The sequence below is a fragment of the Neovison vison genome, chromosome 2 (genome assembly GCF_020171115.1).
Source record: "Neovison vison isolate M4711 chromosome 2, ASM_NN_V1, whole genome shotgun sequence".
In the NCBI taxonomy this organism is placed as follows: domain Eukaryota; kingdom Metazoa; phylum Chordata; class Mammalia; order Carnivora; family Mustelidae; genus Neogale; species Neogale vison.
The window spans coordinates 175,848,460-175,868,581 of NC_058092.1; the positions used below are offsets into that span (position 1 = coordinate 175,848,460).

Genomic DNA, 20,122 nt, shown 5'->3' on the forward strand with positions numbered 1-20,122 from the left:
GACCTACTGTACCGGGGTGAACCTTCCTCCCGCCCTTCCCTATACCCCATGCCACCTACCCCAGTCCTCGTGGATCTTGCTCTCCAGGATCATGGATCTCATCCTGGTCATCTTGGCACCGATCCTGCACCTATTGGGAAAAAATGTGCTTCAAATCGGGAACCGGGGTAATGATGGGAATTGCTGGGGATTGCTGGTAACTTCTTAAGAGATTTGGGAATCTACGTATTGTTATTGGAAATGGGATGGATATGGAAAACACCACAAAAATACATTGCCACCGGGGCACCTGGGTGGCTCAGTGGGTTAAAGCCTCTGCCTTCGGCTTAGGTCATGATCCCAGGGTCCCTGGGATCGAGCCCCGCATCGGGCTCTCTGCTCCGTGGAGAGCCTGCTTCCTCCTCTCTCTCTGCCTGCCTCTCTGCCTACTTGTGATCTCTGTCTGTCAAATAAATAAATAAAGCTTAAAAAAAAATACATTGCCACCATAAATGCAGAGGTGACATAAGACACGACATACAGGGAAGTAACAATGATTTGTATCTTAGAGGGGATGTGTTAGTACTTTCTGAAATTGTCACTGCATTAAGGATTCTCTGGGGAATCCTGCCATTCATGACCAAGGATTCTTTTTTCACATGCTGTATATCCCCTTACTGCAGGCCTGACTTCATTGTGTGTTTCTTTACCTGCCTGTCCCTTTGCAAGACCATGGGGCCCTCAGTGATTCACTGTTATGTTCTTATCACCTGATATTTAATTGGTGCTCAGTAAGTGTTTGATAAATAAGCTCTTTATTAAACCATATGATAAGGGTATCAAAAATTAAAAATGGCAGGGGCGCCTGGCCCACTCAGTTAATAGGGCATGTGACTCTTGATCTCTGGGCCGTGAATTCAAGCCCCACACGGACAGAGAGACTACTTAAAAAAAAAAAACTAAAAATGGCAGAAAGGGAAACATCCCCCCCCCCCGTAAAAATCAGGGAGTGTATATATTAGATTTATAGGACTAAGACAGGAAAGACACAGACCCACATGTGATCTGTGATAGCTCTGTTTGGTGGACTTGTTTTTACCTGCTTTGATAAAAGTATCTGTATTTATATTACAGTGTCTGCATGTATTTTTATGTTCTGGGAGGAACTGATAGCCTGCATTAAAGACTAAAATGTGGACCAAGAGATCCTGGTGAGGAGCTGTGAAGGCTGTTCTCATAGCGAGTGCCGAGGGGGCAGGATCGTTCATTATTCCAGGTGAAGTTAGGAATGTATCTTCAGGCCCTTGGGGCCTTAAAGGGAACCTTGGCTAGCTTTCTAGTCAAATTACCTCCTAGGAATGAGCCCGCCTGCCCTGGGATGACCTGGTCAGCCCGGCCGGGGCCTCAGGAGGAACAGTAGCCGCTAGCTGCTGATCGTGTTGTGTTCTCTGTGTTATGATCCAAAGAGCCGTAAGGACATGAGGGCTGTCCCCTAGTGGTGGCCTCCCTTCTTGTCCCACCGAGGCCGACTCCTCCTGTGCCTGGGCCATCTCGGGGGCAGGCGCGGAAAACCCAACACACAATGTAAACCTTGCAGCAAATGATTTTTTGTTGAGAAAGAAAAGAATTATTAGGAAGATTCCTGAATAAAGGCTATTGACAGATTCTGGGCTAGCTTGCTAAGGGGTGGGGTTGCAGAATTGGCTCTGAAAGGGGAAGATGAGGACTGGACTGGAAGCTTCTGAAAAGAGAGGTAACCAAGGAGAGCCGGAGCGGAGGCTAAATTTACACTCGTATGTAGGTCAGGCTGACCCGCTTGGGAGAGGGAAGTTGAGATGGGGGCTGAGTGTGAAGGGAGAGGCAAACCCAGAAATAGAAGTGGCTGAGGCCAGTGCTTCTCAGACCTCCACATGTGTGCAAATTGCCCGGGGCCTTGTTAAAAAGCAGCCTCTGATCCCCTCGGTCTGGGTGGGGCCCGAGAATCTACGTCTCTAACAGGATCTCAGGCGGTGCCCGTGCTGCAGACCGCACTTGGAGAAGCTCGGGGGACGCCAACGGGGCTGTGTGGTTGACCGCCCTGTCGTAGCCCGAGAGGCCAGCAGGGACTTCTGGTGATAGACGGTGTTTGATCGAGTAGGAGGCCGCCTGCCTAAGCCATGTGGTGTGGTGGAAAGGAGATCAGGATTCTGAGTGGTGCAGACATGGGTGTGAATCCCAAGGAACTCAGTGTTTATTCTGTTAGGGGATGCGGAGGCTTTGAAGGGTTTAAGCTCTACTGGTCAGCTCCTTCCATGGCCTCCTGGCTAAGTGCCTCTCTCGTGCTTGAGACATGGCCAGCCTTTGGTGCAAATGGCCCATTGCTACTATCCTGGCCAGGCTGAGCCGTGCCTCCGGCCCAAAGCTACTTGTCCCGAAAGAGAGAAGGGTTCGAGAGTCCAGACATCTAGCTGCGCTCAGGGCCCTCAAGGCCCCTCTCCGTGGTGAGATCAGCCTCCTGCTCTGTGCTATCTGTGCCATAAGCTATCTCTGCTCAGTGTCTGGTCCAGGGACCAGAAGGATCTGCATCCCCTCGTTGACAATGCACAACCGCACAATCGTGGACTCTGTCTGCATCTTAACAAGATCCCCAGGTGATGTATGTGTGTATTAAAGTTTGAGAAGCACTGCATTATGTAAGTTTTCCTCCAGCAGCCTTCTGTCCAGGGGAAGGAAACTCAATAAATTAAACACATGCTTACACAGTCTCACTCTTGGCCAGGCAACATTCTGAGCACCTTTCAAATAGGAACTCTTCTCAGAACCCATCAGCCACACCCCTGCATTCTTCTGGCCTGATGTTGGAGTCACCCTGCTGTGCCCCAGAGAGGGGCAGGTGCCCTGTTCTGTGGAGCCCCCACACCAGCCTGGCCACCTTGGACCGGAGCCTCTTTCCGGATCTCAGCAAAAAGCAAAGCCTGGCATGGGAGGGGAGAGATCTGGATGTGAGAGAGCACTCTATCTCGAAAAGTCCTTTCCAAGCATCTTGGAAAGCTTTCTGGGTTCTGACAGCGATTGCATTTCAGAAATGGGGTTGGGAGGTTGGCTTCCACTTTCTTTCCAACTGCTCTTCAACCTCTTCTTCAAAGGAGAAATTTGCTGTTTTGAATTTCAAGTCATCCTGGGGCTGGGTCTCTGGAGGGGAGGCCCTGAAAGGGCCCCTCCTGCAGCTCACTGTCAGGGTGTGGGTCTTGTACCGTGTAGAGCAGTGGTTTAAAGCTTCGACTCTGGAATAAGGCCTCCAGGCTTAAAATCCGCATCTTGACACTTGCTAATGGTATGGGCCTTGGGCAAATTACTTACCATGTCTGTGCTTCAGTTTGCCATCTGTGAAACGGGCATGCGAAGTACCTACCTTATAGATTCATGGTGAAGAGGGAGTGAGTGAGTACACGTAATGTACTTAGGCACTCAGTGGTACCTGCTGTGGCTCTGTCCCACGTCAGACTCAGCTTCCCCTCTCCTCTTCTTCCCTTCTTCCAACAGGGTTGGGCGGCTCTGCTCGTCCATGGGGCCAGAACCAAGCTGGGTGATCCTGGGGATCTCCCGGAATTTGAGGGTGAGATTGGCAAGTCTTTTAGGGTGAAGAGGGATTAAGGGCTGTGTTAGCTTCTTGTTCCTACTGTAACAAATGCAGTGGCTAAAAACGAACTAAAACAAATTTACTCTGTTACAATTCTGGAGGTCAGAAATCTGAAGTGGGTTTCACCAGGTTAAAATCGAGGTGTCAGTGGGGCTTAGTTCCTTCTAGAGGCTCAAGGAAAGAATTCATTTCTGTGCCTTTTTCGTTTTCTGGAGGTCTGCCTGTATTTCTTGGTTCATGATCCCTTCCTTGAGCCTCAAAGCTCACAGCCTGTCCTCTGCCACTCTGTCTTGCACGACTCCGATCTCTGCCTCTCCTTTTCTGACCCTCACCTCTCTGCTTTCCCCTCTAAGGACCCTGAGGATTACATTGGGCTCACCTAGATCGTCTGGGATCGCGTCCTCTTCCTCCTCACAGACTTTCACTTCATCACTTCTGCAAAATCTCCTTTGCTGCAAAAGTAACAAATACGGATCGTTTCAGGGGAGTTGGCCATAGATATTTTTGGGAGAGGGGCCTCTTATTATTCTTCCTACAAGGGCCAGCAATTCAGCAGCAATTTACTTTGCAGAGTCAATGGAGAAAGCCCTCGTTAATTACTCAGAAGAGGTTGGTAAGAAGTTCTTTGTAATCGAGGGCACTACCATTACTGGGGGTGTTCGTAAGGGCCACATCTAACTGAATGGGTTTACCATTTCATTTGCACACTAGCCCATTTTATAAATGAGAAAACAGAGGTTGAAAGGGTTGGGATCTCTTCTCTAGTGGCAGAACCGGTGTTTGAACTCAAGTGTTCAACTCTGGTTGCGAAGCCTTCCCCGCACCCCCCCCGCCAATGCCTTTTATTCAGAGGAAGTTGAGCCTGGAGAGGGACACCTATTTGAAGACTTATCCTTCTCAATGGAATCCATTTACACAAATATTGTTTGACTATTTCTACAGCTGAAAGCTGGCCAGAGTAAAACTTGGCAGTTGCCTTTGGAGTCTCATTATCCAGTGCAGGCAAAGGCTTTGAGACCCCCTGGGGGAGGAGGCCTCAGTTCGCTATGCCCCAGAGACCACCTGGTCTCTGGCCTTGTCTCAAAGCTCCATGGTTTTCATGACAGTGTGGCCCAGAAACTCAATGCCTTGCATGGCCTAGCCCAGCCTGACACCCAGCCCAGGGTAGGATTCTCTCAGATAAACAGATGAGTGTATCTTATAGCCTGTAGAGCACTTGCAAAGTCAGTTCTGGCAGCTTCTGGCATTAGGAATATTGGAAGAATTCAGGAATGATGGAGATCACACTAAATGGCAGGGAAGAGAGAAACACGGTTTGGCAAAATGTGGTCTTGTCCTCAGAGCCGTTGGAAGTGGAATATTCGAGACCACAAGCAAACTTGGGTGAGGACCCTCCCCGCTGGCATCATGGGCAAGGGGAGAAGTTCCAGGGGCATTGTGGTGAAGATGGTCTCATAGGTCGATAGGAACTGGAGAGCATCCCTATATGGTGCCCCTTGGAGCAGCTCTGGGAGATCCCAGTAAGCAAACATCCTGGAAGGGGGGAATGATAGAGAAACAAACTTCTGCTTTCATATGAGAAAGAACTTCCAGCAACGAGAGCTGCCCAAGAATGGGATGGATCAACACGGAGAGCAGTGAGCTCCCTGTCTTCAGAAGGACTCAAGGAGAGGTCACATAGAAATCTGTTTGAACACATAGAGAAGGAACATCTACTGCAACCTTGAAGTCTCTAGCTTGCAGGTTCAAAGGAGGCTCATTACCCTTGAGCTTCACATTGGATTGGTTGACCTGTAGAAGTTTCCCAGGTAATTCCTGGGGGTCCCTAGTGTTTCACACAGGCTCACATATGACATCCTAAGTTTTTTTGAATCACCTTGCTTGTTGATGTCATCTGCCTACCAGTTGTTTGAGGCTGGCACCTATACCCATCACTGTGCCTGGGGTCCTCCATGATTATGCAGGTGATGGCCACATGTTCTAGGCGCCAAATGTGCTATATTCCCAAAGGACGGGAAGAAGGCAGCGGGGTGCTGGCAAATGTTTAATCATGGACATAACATACACACACACACACACACACACACAGGCACGTGGCTCTGATCTGTTTTCTCATTTGTTTGGTATACATACTCCCATACTCATCACAAGCTACCAACTTGTCAGATGGCTTGCAAAAACCTTGAAAAAAAAATGCTACACCCAGGCGTGCCTGGGTGGCTCAGTCAGTTAAGCATCTACCTTCAGCTGAGGTCATGATCTCAGGGTTCTGGGATCGAGCCCTGAATCAGGCTCTCTGCTCAGCAGGGAGCCTGCTTCTCCCTTTTTCTCTGTCTCCTGCTCTGCCTACTTGTGTTCTCTTTCTCTTTCTCTCTGTCAAATAAATAAATAAAATCTTAAAAAAAAAATAGAAAAGAAAATGTAACACCTCATTTTCTTCAGCTGGTGGGGGTCAGCTCGGGCGCCACTGGCAGAAAGTTTCCATTTCGGTTTGTCGTTCAGAGCCCTTGCTGCTTGTGACGCTGAAAGCAGCTGCTTGGTTTTTGCGTGGAGCACTCTCTTCCACCGGGGACCACAGGAAGGGGCAGGCCGGGGGACTACATGCTCTCTGGATCTTCTTCCTCGCCAACCCCCTCCTGCGCTGTATGCTTGAGGACCCTTGCAAGAAAACCCTCCTGGCTGGACTCTGTCTGTATTTCCACCTTGTGACCTCGAGGAACTTGACTGAAAGTTAAAACTAAACGTTACGTTTAGTTTTAACTCATCTTCTAAAAATCGGGACGTCAAGCACCATACACCAGATTCCCCAATATGACAGTGCCTGAGGACATGTTTGCCAGGACCCAGCTGAAGGGGAGTCCCCAGGGGTTCAGAGTCTTCACCCAAAATGAAAATGCAGACCCTGGGGCTGTGCCGTCCACCACTGTATACAGGAAGTACTGCCTACAGAAATGTTTGGTGTTTGGGGAGAGGCTAGGGACCAGCTCTTTCGCCGCCCCTCTGCCTTGGCAGTGTGGAACCTGCGTCACTCTGCTTCCAGTCCTCCCGTCTCTCCCCTCCTTACACACTGGCATCGACGACTTAGAATATCCTACTTGGTTGGCACTAGTTCCTCCTGAAAGACCAGTGGTTGGTTGACCACGAACGTGCCTTCCTCCCGTCCATCTTCCTAATTTCCCTGTTTGCTGCCGAGACTCTTGAGGGCAGGGCAGAGGTTTCTGTGTCATTGTTATCCCTCCCAATGAGGTGTTTTTAAAACAGGGGCGGGGGTGGAGACGTACAGCATCCAGCTCGCCTCTCGGGTCTCCAGAGAACAAAAGTGGAGCCCCACTCTGCCTGACTCGGGCTCATGTGTTACCTATACCTGCAGACGGCGACACTGGTGCACTTTGGACGACTTCAGAGTCCCAGCCTGGGTTAAACTTGAGCCAGCGTGGGAGGTGGAAACGAGACGTGCGTTTCCTTCACAGAACCCTGGAAACTGACACCCGCGGACGCAGTGATAAGACGGTCTGTAGGTGTGAGAGACAGCCTGCAGATACGAACTCGGGGACAGAGCGGGGGGGGGGGCGGTTCTCAGAAGCCTGGGAGATTCCGGGGGAGGGGGGGAGCAACATGGACAGATAGGTGTGCAAGGCCACAGAAACTGGCCCGAGACTCAGTAGCTCACGCCCGCTGGATGTGGGCTGGGGTAGGTCACACCCCCGGGTCCTCAGGAGCCTCACGGATACATTTCTCATTTTGAATAATTGAAGCTCTCCCTTGTTTCTTTTGTTTCCAGAAGCCTGGAATCAGTCATGAATGTTGTCCTCGTCTTGAGAGATTCACCCACAGTTTTGTGTTAGTTCTGTGGTTCTATTTGTTTTTTTTTACACGGAGATCTGTGAAGCCACAAATGACGTGGTGGTCCAGATGCATTTCCTTTCTTCTTCTTGAATGGCTGTCCATGGTCTCAACACCATTTATTAAAAATCCCGTGTTTTCCCCACCTGTGTGGAGCACAATTTGAATCACAGGGTAAACATACTCCGCATGTGTTTATTTCTGTACTTTCTATTCTGGGCCACTCTCCTGTCTGTTCTTGGACTGGTATTAACCGCTTGAATTGTGAAGGTCCCTTAGATATTTTAATATCAAATAAGGCTCTTCATCTCCTCTTTTTTTCCTCCTGTTTTTAGAACTCTCATGGTATTTTCGTTCGCTTGGGCTGCCATAACAAAAATACCACAGACAGGGTGGCTTATAAACAGAAATTCATTTCTCATGGTTGTGGAGGCTGGAAGTCTGAGATCAAGGTACCAACAGATTGTGCGTCTGGTGGGAGCCCCTTCCTGGCTCATGGCTGTCCTTGCTCTGTGTCCTCACGCGGCAGGAGGGTGGAGGGAACATTCTGGGGTCTCTTCTCTTGGGGCGCTGGTCCCATTCACGGGGTTCCATCCTCATGAGCCTCAAAGGCCTCAGCTCCCAATGCCATCCCATGGTGGGGGGGTAGGTTTCCACTTATGAATTTTAGGGGGCAGGAGACAAAAGCATTCGGTGCAGAGCACAAGGCCATTGCTGTCTACCTTTGAGTACTTTAGAACATATTTGTCTAAATCCAGTAAACACACAAGCCAATGGAGGGCGCAGGTGGAATGAATGAAGGAGAACTGAGGTGGGGCGAGTCCCTGCTCTGGCACTGAGCATAGACACTCTAGAAACTCCAGAAGCTCTTTCACATCTCTGGGTCTGCATTCTCATTTGTAGACTGAGCGTGTGGGTCTGGGGCACAATAGGCAAGGGAGAGGAGTGGCGGAGATGGTCAGGAAGGGAGTTAGGACAGAGACCATTATAATCATCCAGTGTGCTATAAAAACTCAAGATACCTTCACACCACCCCGTTGGTATTTCATGTTGACTTTCAGGCGCTCTGGTTTCTCCACTGAAAAAGAAAATTGAAGTTCAGACCCTCTCTGGGGAGTCTGTGTGAGGAGAATGAGAGAGCATGCCTTTAAAGGGACGTTTCTTACCTGGGAGATCCAACAGGAAAATAGCTGGGCCTCACGGGGCTCAGTAATCTTCAGACAGTTGAAGCTGCTAAAATATGGTTCTGCCCCTCTTGCCATTGTGATGAGCTTGGGTGAGGCGGAGAGAGTTCCTGATGGTTCCATGAGCATGACTTCACGTAGGAGTCAGGCAGGAAAGACCCTGGCAGTAGTTTTGAGTGTTGAAAATGTCAAATAATAAAGTAAGTGGTGGCAAAGCTTTTCCTCCTTGCTCTGAGTCATGACGCTTTTCCCCCTTTGGGTGTCGAGAATGCTACATCACCTCTTTATCTCCTCTTTCTCCATCCAGTCAAATGTCAGCTGTGAGAAACCATCCAACTTCCACTCTCGAATATGGTGGCAGGTGGCAGCAATGGTGTCCCCCATTCCCCATGTTGTTCTTACAAGTTGACCATGATGCTCCTCCCATGGGGTGGTGGAGTGTGTGTTCTCTCCACTGGAACTTCCACAGACCTTTTGATTGCCTCGACCAACAGAGTATAGTAGAAGAGACACCACATGACTCCCTAGACTAAATAAAAAATAGGCATGTACTTCTTCCTTCTTCTGTGGGGACGCTCACAATGGTGAGCTGCCATTTTGTAAGAAAGCCCAAACAAGCCCAGGCAGAGAGATGCCATGAAGAAACCCCCCATAGTTGTCCTAGTCAATAGCCTTGCTGAGGTCTTAGTCAAATGCCAGCATTAACCATGCATATGTGAATATAGCTGCCTTCAGATGCTTCCATTCTTGGCTGTTTAGTTTCCCCTGGCTTCCAGGTCATAGCTGATACTCCAAACATTGTGAAGCCATGTTCTCTCCAAATTTATGAGTCACTTAGTTCAAGTCTCTACTTAAATAATACCTCCTTGGAGAGCATTTCTTTGACCCCCTTTGTCTAGAATGTTGTTTTTAAAAATTGAGATATAATTGGCATAGAACATCATATTAGTTTTAGGTATAATGATTCAATATTTGTATGTATGGCTAAATGATCACCTCAATGAATCTAGTTAATATCCATCACCACAAATAGTTACAAAATTTTTTTCTTGTATTGAGAACTTTTAAGATCTACTATCTTAGCAACTTTAAAATACACAATACAGTATTATTTTTTCTTTTTAAATTTTATTTTATTTTATTTTTTTTAGATTTTATTTATTATTTGACAGAGAGAGATCACAAGTAGGCAGAGAGGCAGGCAGAGACAGAGAGGGGAGCAGGCTCCCTGCTGAGCAGAGAGCCCGATGCGGGGCTCGATCCCAGGACACTGAGATCATGACCTGAGCCGAAGGCAGCGGCTTAATCCACTGAGCCACCCAGGCGCCCCTCTTTTTAAATTTTTAAAATTCCACTGTAGTTAACCTACATATTATATTAGTTTTAGGTGTACAGTATAGTGATTCAGCAATTCCATACAACACCCGGTGCTCATCACAAGTGCCCCCCTTCATCCCCATCATGTATTTCACCCATCCCCAGTCCCCACCTCCCCTCTGGTAACTATCAGTTTGTTCTTTATAGTTAAGAGTCTGTTCCTTGGTTTCTCTCTCTTTGCCCTTTGCTTGTTTTTGTTTGTTTTTTAAATTTCACATATGGAATTTGTCTTTCTCCAACTGACTTTTTCACTTAGCATAATACTCTCCAGCTCCAACCAAATCATTGCAAATGGCAAGATTTCATTCTTTTTGATGGCCAAGTAATATTCCATTGTGTAAAATGCCTTATTATTGACTCTCGTCACCATGCTGTCCACAGCATCCCCAGGACTTACTTATTTTATAGCTGGAAGTTTGTATGTGTTGACCACCTTCACCTATTTTGCCCTAAAATGTTATTATTGTTTATTTTCTATCCTCTTCTTTTTCTCCTTTATAGCACTTAATCTGGTAAGAGTATGTATTTGTTGGTTTCCACTGCAGGCCTCCCACACTGGAACGTAGGGACGTTGGTATTGGGCAAGTGCCTATACATATTAGATAGATATCTATGCAACAAATGTTTTTGGAATAAAGCTTGATGACAAATACTAGTTAATTCTCCCAGAGTTGTGCTGGACACTGGTAAGCAGCCCCAGCACCCTCTGCCCTAGAGCCTGGATTGTGGCTCAGAATACATCTTAACACAGTCATTCATTACTGATCTGAATTAGCAGACATTAAGCCTGGTTCCTATACTTGATCTATAGCATTAATTTTGACGTTTATTTATTATTTTATTGTTGTTATTTGGGTATGTCCAACCAGACACTAGATACTCTCTGGGGCCACAGACTGAATCACATATTATTTTTAGCACATAGTAGAAGTTCAAAAATCCTAGATTAATTGCAATATTTGTAATAAGCATCAGATCAACCCTTTGCTGAGGTAGGAGGAGGACTTAATCAGCATGTGATCCTGAGGTTTTCCAAGATAAGAGGTTAATACTTTGCACAGCAGTACAAGTAATTTTGAAGGCTGAATGAAAGGAAACTACTTCCCTGTGAGTACAGTGACAAAAAAGTCAGTTCTGATGCCAGAGATTTATGGTTACTAGGATTTGAAAATTTAACCTTTTCACCTAACCCCCCACAAAGCATCCAGACCTTCATTTGCATCATTTGCTTGCTTTTGGTATGATGTGGGGCAAATGGAATTTCTCCAGGGCCAGGCCTAGAAGCAGGGTCAAGCTAAGGGTGAGGGAGAAGGGGAATGGAAAAGTGACAGCTGGAATGCATTCCTCCAGACTTGAAGATCAAAGGGACCCAGTTGACAGATTTTTGCTGGGAATGGGTGATCTGTTTTAGGAGTAAGGAGATCTTGGATAATCCTCAACCTGGAAGGCCCTGACGTCCTGGGTGGATTTTGGGTCAAGACATTGTCAATAGAAGCATGTTTTCATGGCTGTCGTGTGAGGGCCTCACTCATGCCAAGTGTTTTTAAGACAGGAGAGATATGTCCTAATTGGCTATGAATGCAATCATTTTTGCTTCAGGACATGCGTAATCAAGAAGAACATCCTCTCTGAAACAGCGGATGAATTCCATTTTTTTGGAAAGAGCTAGTTTCAACAGAAATGACCATCACACACAGAGACATCATCCATCCGTGTTACAAATACATCTGTCCATCAGAAACAACCCAAACTATGAAAACAAAACAAAAAGTTATGCCAGTGGGATGAGCTTGGATATTTACCCCTGCTGTATCTCCTCGTTGGGAAATTACAAGAAGATATACAGATCAATGAAACCATTTTTTCCCCCCACAGAACTGTTGGAATAAAACCAGAACAATGATCCGGGGGGAGACATTGCCTATGGTTGCAGCTGGAAGGGTTCCTTAGCATGTGGGCATTTGGAGGGATGCTCTGTTAAACTCAGGACGCAGGTCTAGATGCCAATGTTTAGGTTAGGCAATGACTTTACCTCAAGTGGGCTCAATAAAAATCAGGCCGTGAATGCTATCAAAATCAAGCAGTTTATATTGACGTAAAAATTGGAATACATCTCTTACATCTCTAGTCTGTGATCCTTTCTCCTAGACTGATTCTGTGTGTGTGTGTGTGTGTGTGTGTGTGTGTGTGTGAGGCTGTGGTGGCCAGGGGGAGAAGATGGGGATGTTGAGTGAGAATCAGCATTGCTATCCTGGGCCTTTTCCAGAAATTGCTGTAAGTCTATAAAATGCTGTGTGGCAGAAATTTGTTTAGGTTCAAGTAAATAATTATTAAATTTGTTTTGCACAATCTAGGGAAAATTCAATGATGTCCTTTCAAATAAGGTCTTGTGTACATTTTGAGGAGGATGATTATGTTTGAGATTCTCTAATTTTGGCAAGTTAATCAAGATGAATTTATCTTCTGGTGGTCTTCAAGATGATTTCAGTAGCTTTCTGACACAGAAATAAGAGGATGCGAAGCTTTTCATCCAAATTTACTCCCCAGCATGTGAAACGCCCATCAAATTTTCCAGGTGTTTTTTTAGAATTTCAAAATAGAGGTTAATGGGCAGATGAGTCTCTTCTCCCCGATACTCTTGGGTACTTCCTACTTTTTTGAGTCTCCCTCCATGACTTCTGTTCTTCTGTTTACCTTTAAGAGCCCGCACCTGTGACTCTCATGGGAGGATTTTCTGTATTCTTCTGGAGCTACTTCCCTCAATTCTCCAATGGTTGACAGCCTTAAATTGCCAGGGGTTTACACTTACCTCCTTCCCCTCCCAAGCCTGGGTCACTTAGCCTTTGTATCATTGCAGGGATAAGAAAGCCAACCCTGAGGTGCAGTTTCTACTCCAGGCATGCTCTGAGATCAGGCTAAGGGTGGGACTACCTGAAACTGTCCCTGCTCAGCTTTGTAGCTCCCTCCTTCCTTCCTCTCTCTTATTGGTGAACTAAGGGCACTTCCTAAGTGAATCACTCCAATGAGAATCTTCATCTCAGGGTCTGCTTCTGGGGAACCCATTACCTCCCCCACAGGGTAATGTGATAATTAAATGAGATGACTCTGTGTAAGCACTTATTATAGTGCTTGGCCATAATATATATATGAACATGTGAATTATTATTATTATTACCCTTACAGCAGTTTTCTGGACTCTGGTAGATTGGTGTCAAGGTTTGGAACATCAACTCAAATGATGGCATTATGATGAAACACTTGAATAAGATTGAAAGAGCATGTGAAAGCTCATCTTAACATACCAAGCCCTTACCGCCCGGGCTGTCTACAGAAATAAAAGCAAAATGAAAGCAATGGTAACTAGGAGTACAGAATTTGTTGGGGAGGTAGTCCAAATTATTACTGTCATTAACGATTGGTAAGCCCACTTCCATAAGAGTTGAAAATGTCAAATATTTGGCCATTAAGTATGACTACTTATTTTTAAAGAAATATCTGCGATTCATAGAGTAAAAGGGCATTGTAGCAGTGGTGATAGTGAAGTCACGGCATCCCAGTGGGGGCAGGGCTGAGGGAGAAATCACAATGGTCTGAACACTCTCCGTCTGATGAATTAGGTGTTGCTCTTGATTGACCACCCAGGGTGGTAGACTAGGAAACTAGGACAAAGGGAAGTTTTATATTCGAGTTGATATGTTCCAGAGAATTCAAGAGTCATAAAGAATCTGAAAGTCTCCCAGAAGAGTTTGAACAATCTATCCAATTTGTACTAGCACGTTACTCTTTCTTTAGACCTCACGTGACATGAGTGTACATGCCATATCACTAGGGATTCTTTAAACACAAAACATCAGGAATGTTGGTGTTCAAGGGGTTCTTGAGAAGCCATCTTTTTGACAGAGAGAGAGAGAAATCACAAGTAGGCAGAGAGAGAAAGGGAAGCAGACTCCTCTCTGAGCAGAGAGCCTGATGCAGGGCTGGATCCCTGGACCCTTGGATCATGACCTGAGCCCAAAGCAGAGGCCTAACCCACTGAGCCACCCAGGTGCCCCTTGAGAAGCCATCTTGTTCCCTTGTCCTTCATGAGGGTCACATGACACAAAATGCCAGAGGCAGAGGGAGATGAACTCATCCCAGTATACAACAACTTCCACCATCCAGAGTGCCTCCTAAAACCCCTCCTGTGGCAGGGAGGTAAGCCCCATTTCTTTTTCTGATGGGCCAGAAGATAGCCAGGCTCTGGGCTGGGTTGGAATGTTTTGCCTTTTTTTTTTTTTTTTTTAAGTCTTGAGTTCTCTAGAATGGTTTCAGTGGAGTGCAAGGAAGGATTTTCTTCACTCAGTCCACTCACCAGTGAGTTCTCATACATGTCCATCAGCTCAGAGGCTTTGATTCTATCTGGAGTGAGTCCTAGAATCTGTTTTTTTTTTTTTTTTCAGATCTTGACCCCAGGGTGTGTGCAAGGTGGTTCGTTGGCAGTGCCCTGGAGTGAGAAGTGGCTGGTGTTCCCATCAGCAGTGGGACTGGAGAGTGAGATGCGGATGTAGCCCCAGGAAGCCCAGGACTGGATGCACGGGTTCTGTGGCTACAGTGTGCCGATCAGTGCAAATTATATAATGATCACATGCTTGAAACAATGGTGTATTTAAGGACGGCCACACACGTAAAGGCATATATTGAACGTATTATGGGACTGGATAATATGGAAGAAGGAGGGCCTTGTAGGGTTGAAGCGGAGCATGCTAAGCCCTCAGAGGCATTGAGGAGCCTGGTTATCTAGAGTCTCTGCATTCAAAAAAAGAAAAAAAAAAAAAGAAAAAGAAAAGAAAGAAAAAAGTTGGCTGGAAGGAATGAAAAAGAAAGTGCTCTAAATGAATCAGAGGCTCAGCCAAGTTTGGTCTTGGGGTGGTGCCTCCCTTATTCCACAGAGACGGGGTGGTGCAGGGAGGGGGAAGCATCTTGGATAGTTCTACACCCTTGTCCGTGCCCCTTCTACCTGTTTTTTCGCTCCAGCTTTTTTTTTTTTTACTTTCTCATAGCTCTTATTTTCTAATTTTTGTTTTATTCTTATTTTCTAGTTTTTAAACCACTGTTGTGAGGCAGTAAGCAGCTAGTAAGTAAGCAAGCACTTGTTTTAAGAAAAATGAGAAAAAGCCCACATTGTTCTATCCTTCAACACACAGTGTTGTCCTCCCTCGGATTTCTTACCTCGACGGTCACAGGTTCATAGACCGAGTGCTTACTATGGGCCAGACACTGTGCCGAGTAATTTAATCTGCACCCAAACCTCAGATTTCCCTTTTAGATGACTGAAATTTAGAGTTTGTGGATCTTTTCACACAAAGGTTAAGCTTAACACCCTCTGGGGAAATACCCGTTCTAACCGGAACTACCGGTTACCCTTTACATCTACATTCTACTGGATATAGAGTCACCAAGATGGTGTAGTCTATATCCATTAGTGAGCAACAGGAACTATGGCCGACAAGTCACTTCATGTCTCCCACCATTGTTTCTACCGCTTTCATGTCTGTGGTTGTACAACTGCATGATTGACTGGTCTCCACCCAAGAATTACTGTTCCTAAATTATTTCCATATTTTGACTATAGTCTGATGATATCTAATTGATGAGGCACCTGCACAGGAGCCCAGTGAAAAACCATGCATCTGAGTTGCCTAAGTAAAAACACATAATTTAAAGGTGCTTTCAGCACAAGAGAGAATTTTCAAACCTAGGCAGATGGATTCAGCACAGCTTTTCCAGAAGTGTTGCCTTTTCAGGTCACAATGCCTTTTGCTGTTGCATACATTATCTGCATTTTTTTTTTTTAAAGTAGGCTTTAAATGTGGGATTTGAACTCATGATTCATAAAGTAGGCCCAATGTGGGATTTGAACTCATGACCCTGAGGTCAAGACCTGAGCCAAAATCAAGAGTTGGACACTTGGCCAACTGAGTCACCCAGGGAGCCCCTACATTGCCCGCCTTCTAATTGGAAATTTAAGAGAGCGAAGTCTTCCTCTGAAAATAAGTCATGAGAGATGAAATAATGTTAGAACTTAGCATTTTTTGAGATGGAGAGGAGAAGGGAGTTGAGGTAAATTGGAAGGGGAGGTGAACCATGAGAGACTATGGACACTGAAAAACCACCTGAGGGTTTTGAAGGGGTGGGGGGGTGAGAGGTTGGGGGAACCAGGTGGTGGGTATTATAGAGGGCACAGATTGCATGGAGCACTGGGTGTGGTGCAAAAAACAATGAACACTGTTACGTTGAAAAGAAATAAAAAAAAAACTTAGCATTTTGGAAGAAAGATACTACATCTGTGTTTCAGAATGCTTAATGCAACCTCTATCTTTGGTCAGTTGTCTTTCTCTGTTTTTCTTTCTTCCTTTCTTTTTTTAAATTGTCCTTAGCTTTTTTTTTCCCCCTCTCTTTGTTGTGTTGCTTCTTCCTTATTTGCCCATATGACACAAACACATTCTCCTTGGCTAACTTATCTCTATATTTTTAATGCAATGGTCACATTTAAAAAATATTTTTATTTATTTATTTGAAAGACAGAGATCACAAGTGGGCAGACAGGCAAGCAGAAGGAGAGGAAGGGAAGCAGGCTCCCTGCTGAGCAGAGAGCCCAATGTGGGGCTCGATCCCAGGACCCTGGGATCATGATTTGAGCCGAAGGTAGAGGCTTTAACCCACTGAGCCGCCCAGGCACCCCTGGTCACATTCTTTTAAGAAAAGAGGAGTTACTGCTACTTGCTCACTCATATCCAATTAGGATATTTGATTAAATAAATACCCAATTCAAGAGCAAACCTGGTAAATCTTTAGTTTGCTGAACAGCATTTATTTCTGAAATGCTGTGCTCACAGAATAGTTTTCAAACTCAGGATTCACTTCATTTTTTCCTCTGACTAGTAGAAGTGAGTATCACAATGATGAAATTCAACTGATACACCATACAAATGGGAGCAAGTGTGAAAAAAATTATTAGAAACATTGGGTTCTTGTTTCTGAATGTCCATTAAGAAAATACTTGAGTTACCTTGAAACCAGTAGGACTTACGGTTTCTATAATGCCAGTGTAGGGTTGTTGAAACTTTTGATGATTTGGCAGCCATTGCTCTGGGAGAAATTTAGACCAATGCTTTCTATAGGTAAGACTCCACCGGTACGCATTATGTAAATGGTGCCGTGATCTGGACCACCAAACCTCCAAAAGATGTGGGAAGGCGTTCGAAATCTCACGGTCTTTTCTCTGCTGTTATTTTATATAGATGTCAACCCCCTTCCATGGAGTTTTGGGAATATGCCACTCAGAAGAGTGCCCCCGTGAGGTCTGCTTGGAGACCCTTCTTCCCCCTGAGTTTGAGTAAACATTATGCGACCTAGAAGTCCAAAAATGGATTTCCCCAAAATCTTTCTTAGATCTGCTTCGAAAAAAAAGATCGACTTCATGAGCCCACGATGCAACCTTTCACATCATTGCTGGCAGAACTGTCCAAAACCAAGATTATAATGTCTTTTCGGCTATGGACATCATTTCTGTTTCTTCCAATGCTCTACCATAGCTAGTGGCATAACTCTATTATCCAAGAGCAAGAAGCCAGATCCCTCATGTATATGGTGGCGCTGGAAACTGTACTGGCAGTACTGAAAACAGAGATGACAGTCACTGATGCTGCCTTGTTATGGAAGCATACATAACCCCCATGACCCAGCACCCTTATGGTTTTGACAGTTTTTAGAAAAAGCTATTTAAGTCACGTGCATGGTATCTTGGTAGTCCTTTAAAAAAAAAAAAAGAGGAGGCATTTTATAGCTAAACAATTTTATTGGCTTTTTGGGAAATAAAAAAACACGACACAAACCACCATGGTTAAAGGCCATAATCAGCATCAACCAAATGAACCAGCCACTTGGTTACAGCAGCTGATAACAAACACTAGGTGGATATTATTGCTTATACCCCAGGTTCATTTATATGTCCATTCTGTTTTGGCAAGATTACAATCACATGGGAACTTTGGTTGTATAAATTCAACTCTGACCACTCACTAAAAAATCAACTTCTACCATTTTATGAAGGGATATATGTCAATTCTTCCCAAGTCTTGACATTTATCCTCTCATTCTGTCTCCTTTCTCCTCCTGCTAACGATTTACAATCCTACTGATCAAAACTTAAAGTAGCATTTACAACCATCCACTTCTACTCCACTGCCCTCTCCTTTGTCGTGAGAGGGTGAGGCATTCTTGGGCCTCTCCAGACTCTTGGGTCTGGTGTGTAGCCACTGCCAGTAGTAAACGCCCATCTGTCATCTGGATAGATTTTCAAATGCATATGGTTGTTGACATTGGGGTTTGGACTCAACTGTCTCTTTTCCAACTTCTGAAAGCTAGGAAAAAAAAATCAACAGCCTTTAGCATCAGTACGTTGATCTCCCCACAAAATCGGCCCCGTCCCTGCCATGCCACATCCCACGGCAGGCACGGCGCTGTGGCCTTAAAATGTTCTGCGTGAGTGCTGTGACCTTTTAATGTACAGAGAAGCAATGACTGACTGCCTCTCCCAAGCTCCCCTGCTCGGTACTTTCTATTTTAACACTGAAACTCCGAACGACAAAGGGTCAGGACTCACTCACAATAGCACCATTTCCTAGACCCTTGGAACAAGATTCCTGTCCGCGCTGGAGAATGCAGGGACCGCAGACGACCCAGCCTCCAGCTTTTGCGCCTTCACAGGCCCCGCTGACCTTCAGCGGGAGTGGGTGGTCTGCCTCAGCCTACTGCTACAGTGGCCTGGATTTTTCCCTGGGAAGAGTTAAAAACGCGTGTCTTACAAAGTGAAGTTGGCTGCAGGTGAGGGACCTGAGGAAGCCTGTTTCCGGGGTGAGATGTGACGGGCCTGCAGATGACGGGCCGAAGGCTGGGGATCCCGCCCCTTGCCCATCTCAGTTCAAGTCTTTGAAGAATTTGCACGCAGAAGCACGGCAAGATCTAGGATCACGGAGAGACGCAAACCCTCCCGCAGCCCCCAGACTCCAACGCTCTTACGTTCGCTCCTGTGCTCAGGTCTATCGGTGGGTTTGCCCTGGCTAATGCTGGGATTGAATGAGCCCTTCTCATGATTATAAAGATTATCCGTTTGAATCTGGACATTTGAAACAACAGAAGACTCCGTATTACTATATTTTACATGGCACAGAGAACCATCTAATTACTAGCACTTACACGGCAAATACTGTAAAATACACATTCTTGGAGTTGACTTGGTAATTACACCGGTGTTAGTCGGCAGAACAAAGATTAAACGCTCTCTAACTTGCGCTCGGGGGAATTTCATTCCAGCCCTGTACTTTGCAACGAGAGGATAACCCTCTAATTATGCAATAATGCCTGGTGGTCATGTGGGCAAAGAGGATCACAGGGCGAACTTCATGGTTAATTTGTGGCCTGTAAAATAAAGTAATACATAGTATTTTCATTTCAACAAAATACAAGAGATCATATAAAAATATCTTCCAATTTGGACTCTGAAACATGAAAGCTGGATTTTTTTTTTCCTTTGTATAAAAAGAAACGGAATAACGGACTAAAGTTTATTAAGCCTTCTAACAAAAAAATATACATATAAGTTTAAGGAATGCAGTGAGCATCAACTTCCCTTTTTTGTCCAGGCTCATTGGTGGGGAGCTCGTGCTTTGATCCCAACAAAGTTATAAATGCACAACAGTGGAGGGAGATCAGTGCCTGAAACCTGAACTACGACTTATCGCTAATAATACGACTAACTTTACAGTAGTGCCTTTAAAAGTGGTGTGTCAGATTACTGATTTTTGTCTCTCTTGCTCCTCAGGCGACCGCTGGAGACGAATTCCAGAAGCACCACTTTCGTCTCGAGTGATGTTTATTTAGTGCAATATCTTCCTTCTCACGTTCCCTTTTCACACGCTGGTAGTGGTCTTCTTCCTTCAGATACCACACCGGCGGCCAGCGGTGCCGCTCGAAGTATTCCTGGTTGTCTGGGGAAGAAGGAAAGGATGCAGATGGTGAGGGCTGCTGTTGGTTGAGGGCTTCTATGTTCTAGGTTCTGTGCCCCAGGCTTCTCATTTAT

General features: G+C 45.6%; 1 protein-coding gene across 1 annotated transcript in view; it reads right to left on the bottom strand.

Annotated features, from left to right (window-relative positions):
• Positions 1-17,819: 17,819 nt before the first annotated feature.
• The window catches only part of RHOBTB1 (Rho related BTB domain containing 1), a 122,686-nt gene continuing 120,383 nt past the window's right edge, over positions 17,820-20,122 (bottom strand). The window contains exon 12 of the mRNA XM_044239590.1: positions 17,820-20,030. Within this exon, the coding sequence (XP_044095525.1) occupies positions 19,861-20,030 (170 nt within the window). The 3' untranslated portion in view covers positions 17,820-19,860. The remainder of the gene's footprint in view (positions 20,031-20,122) is intronic.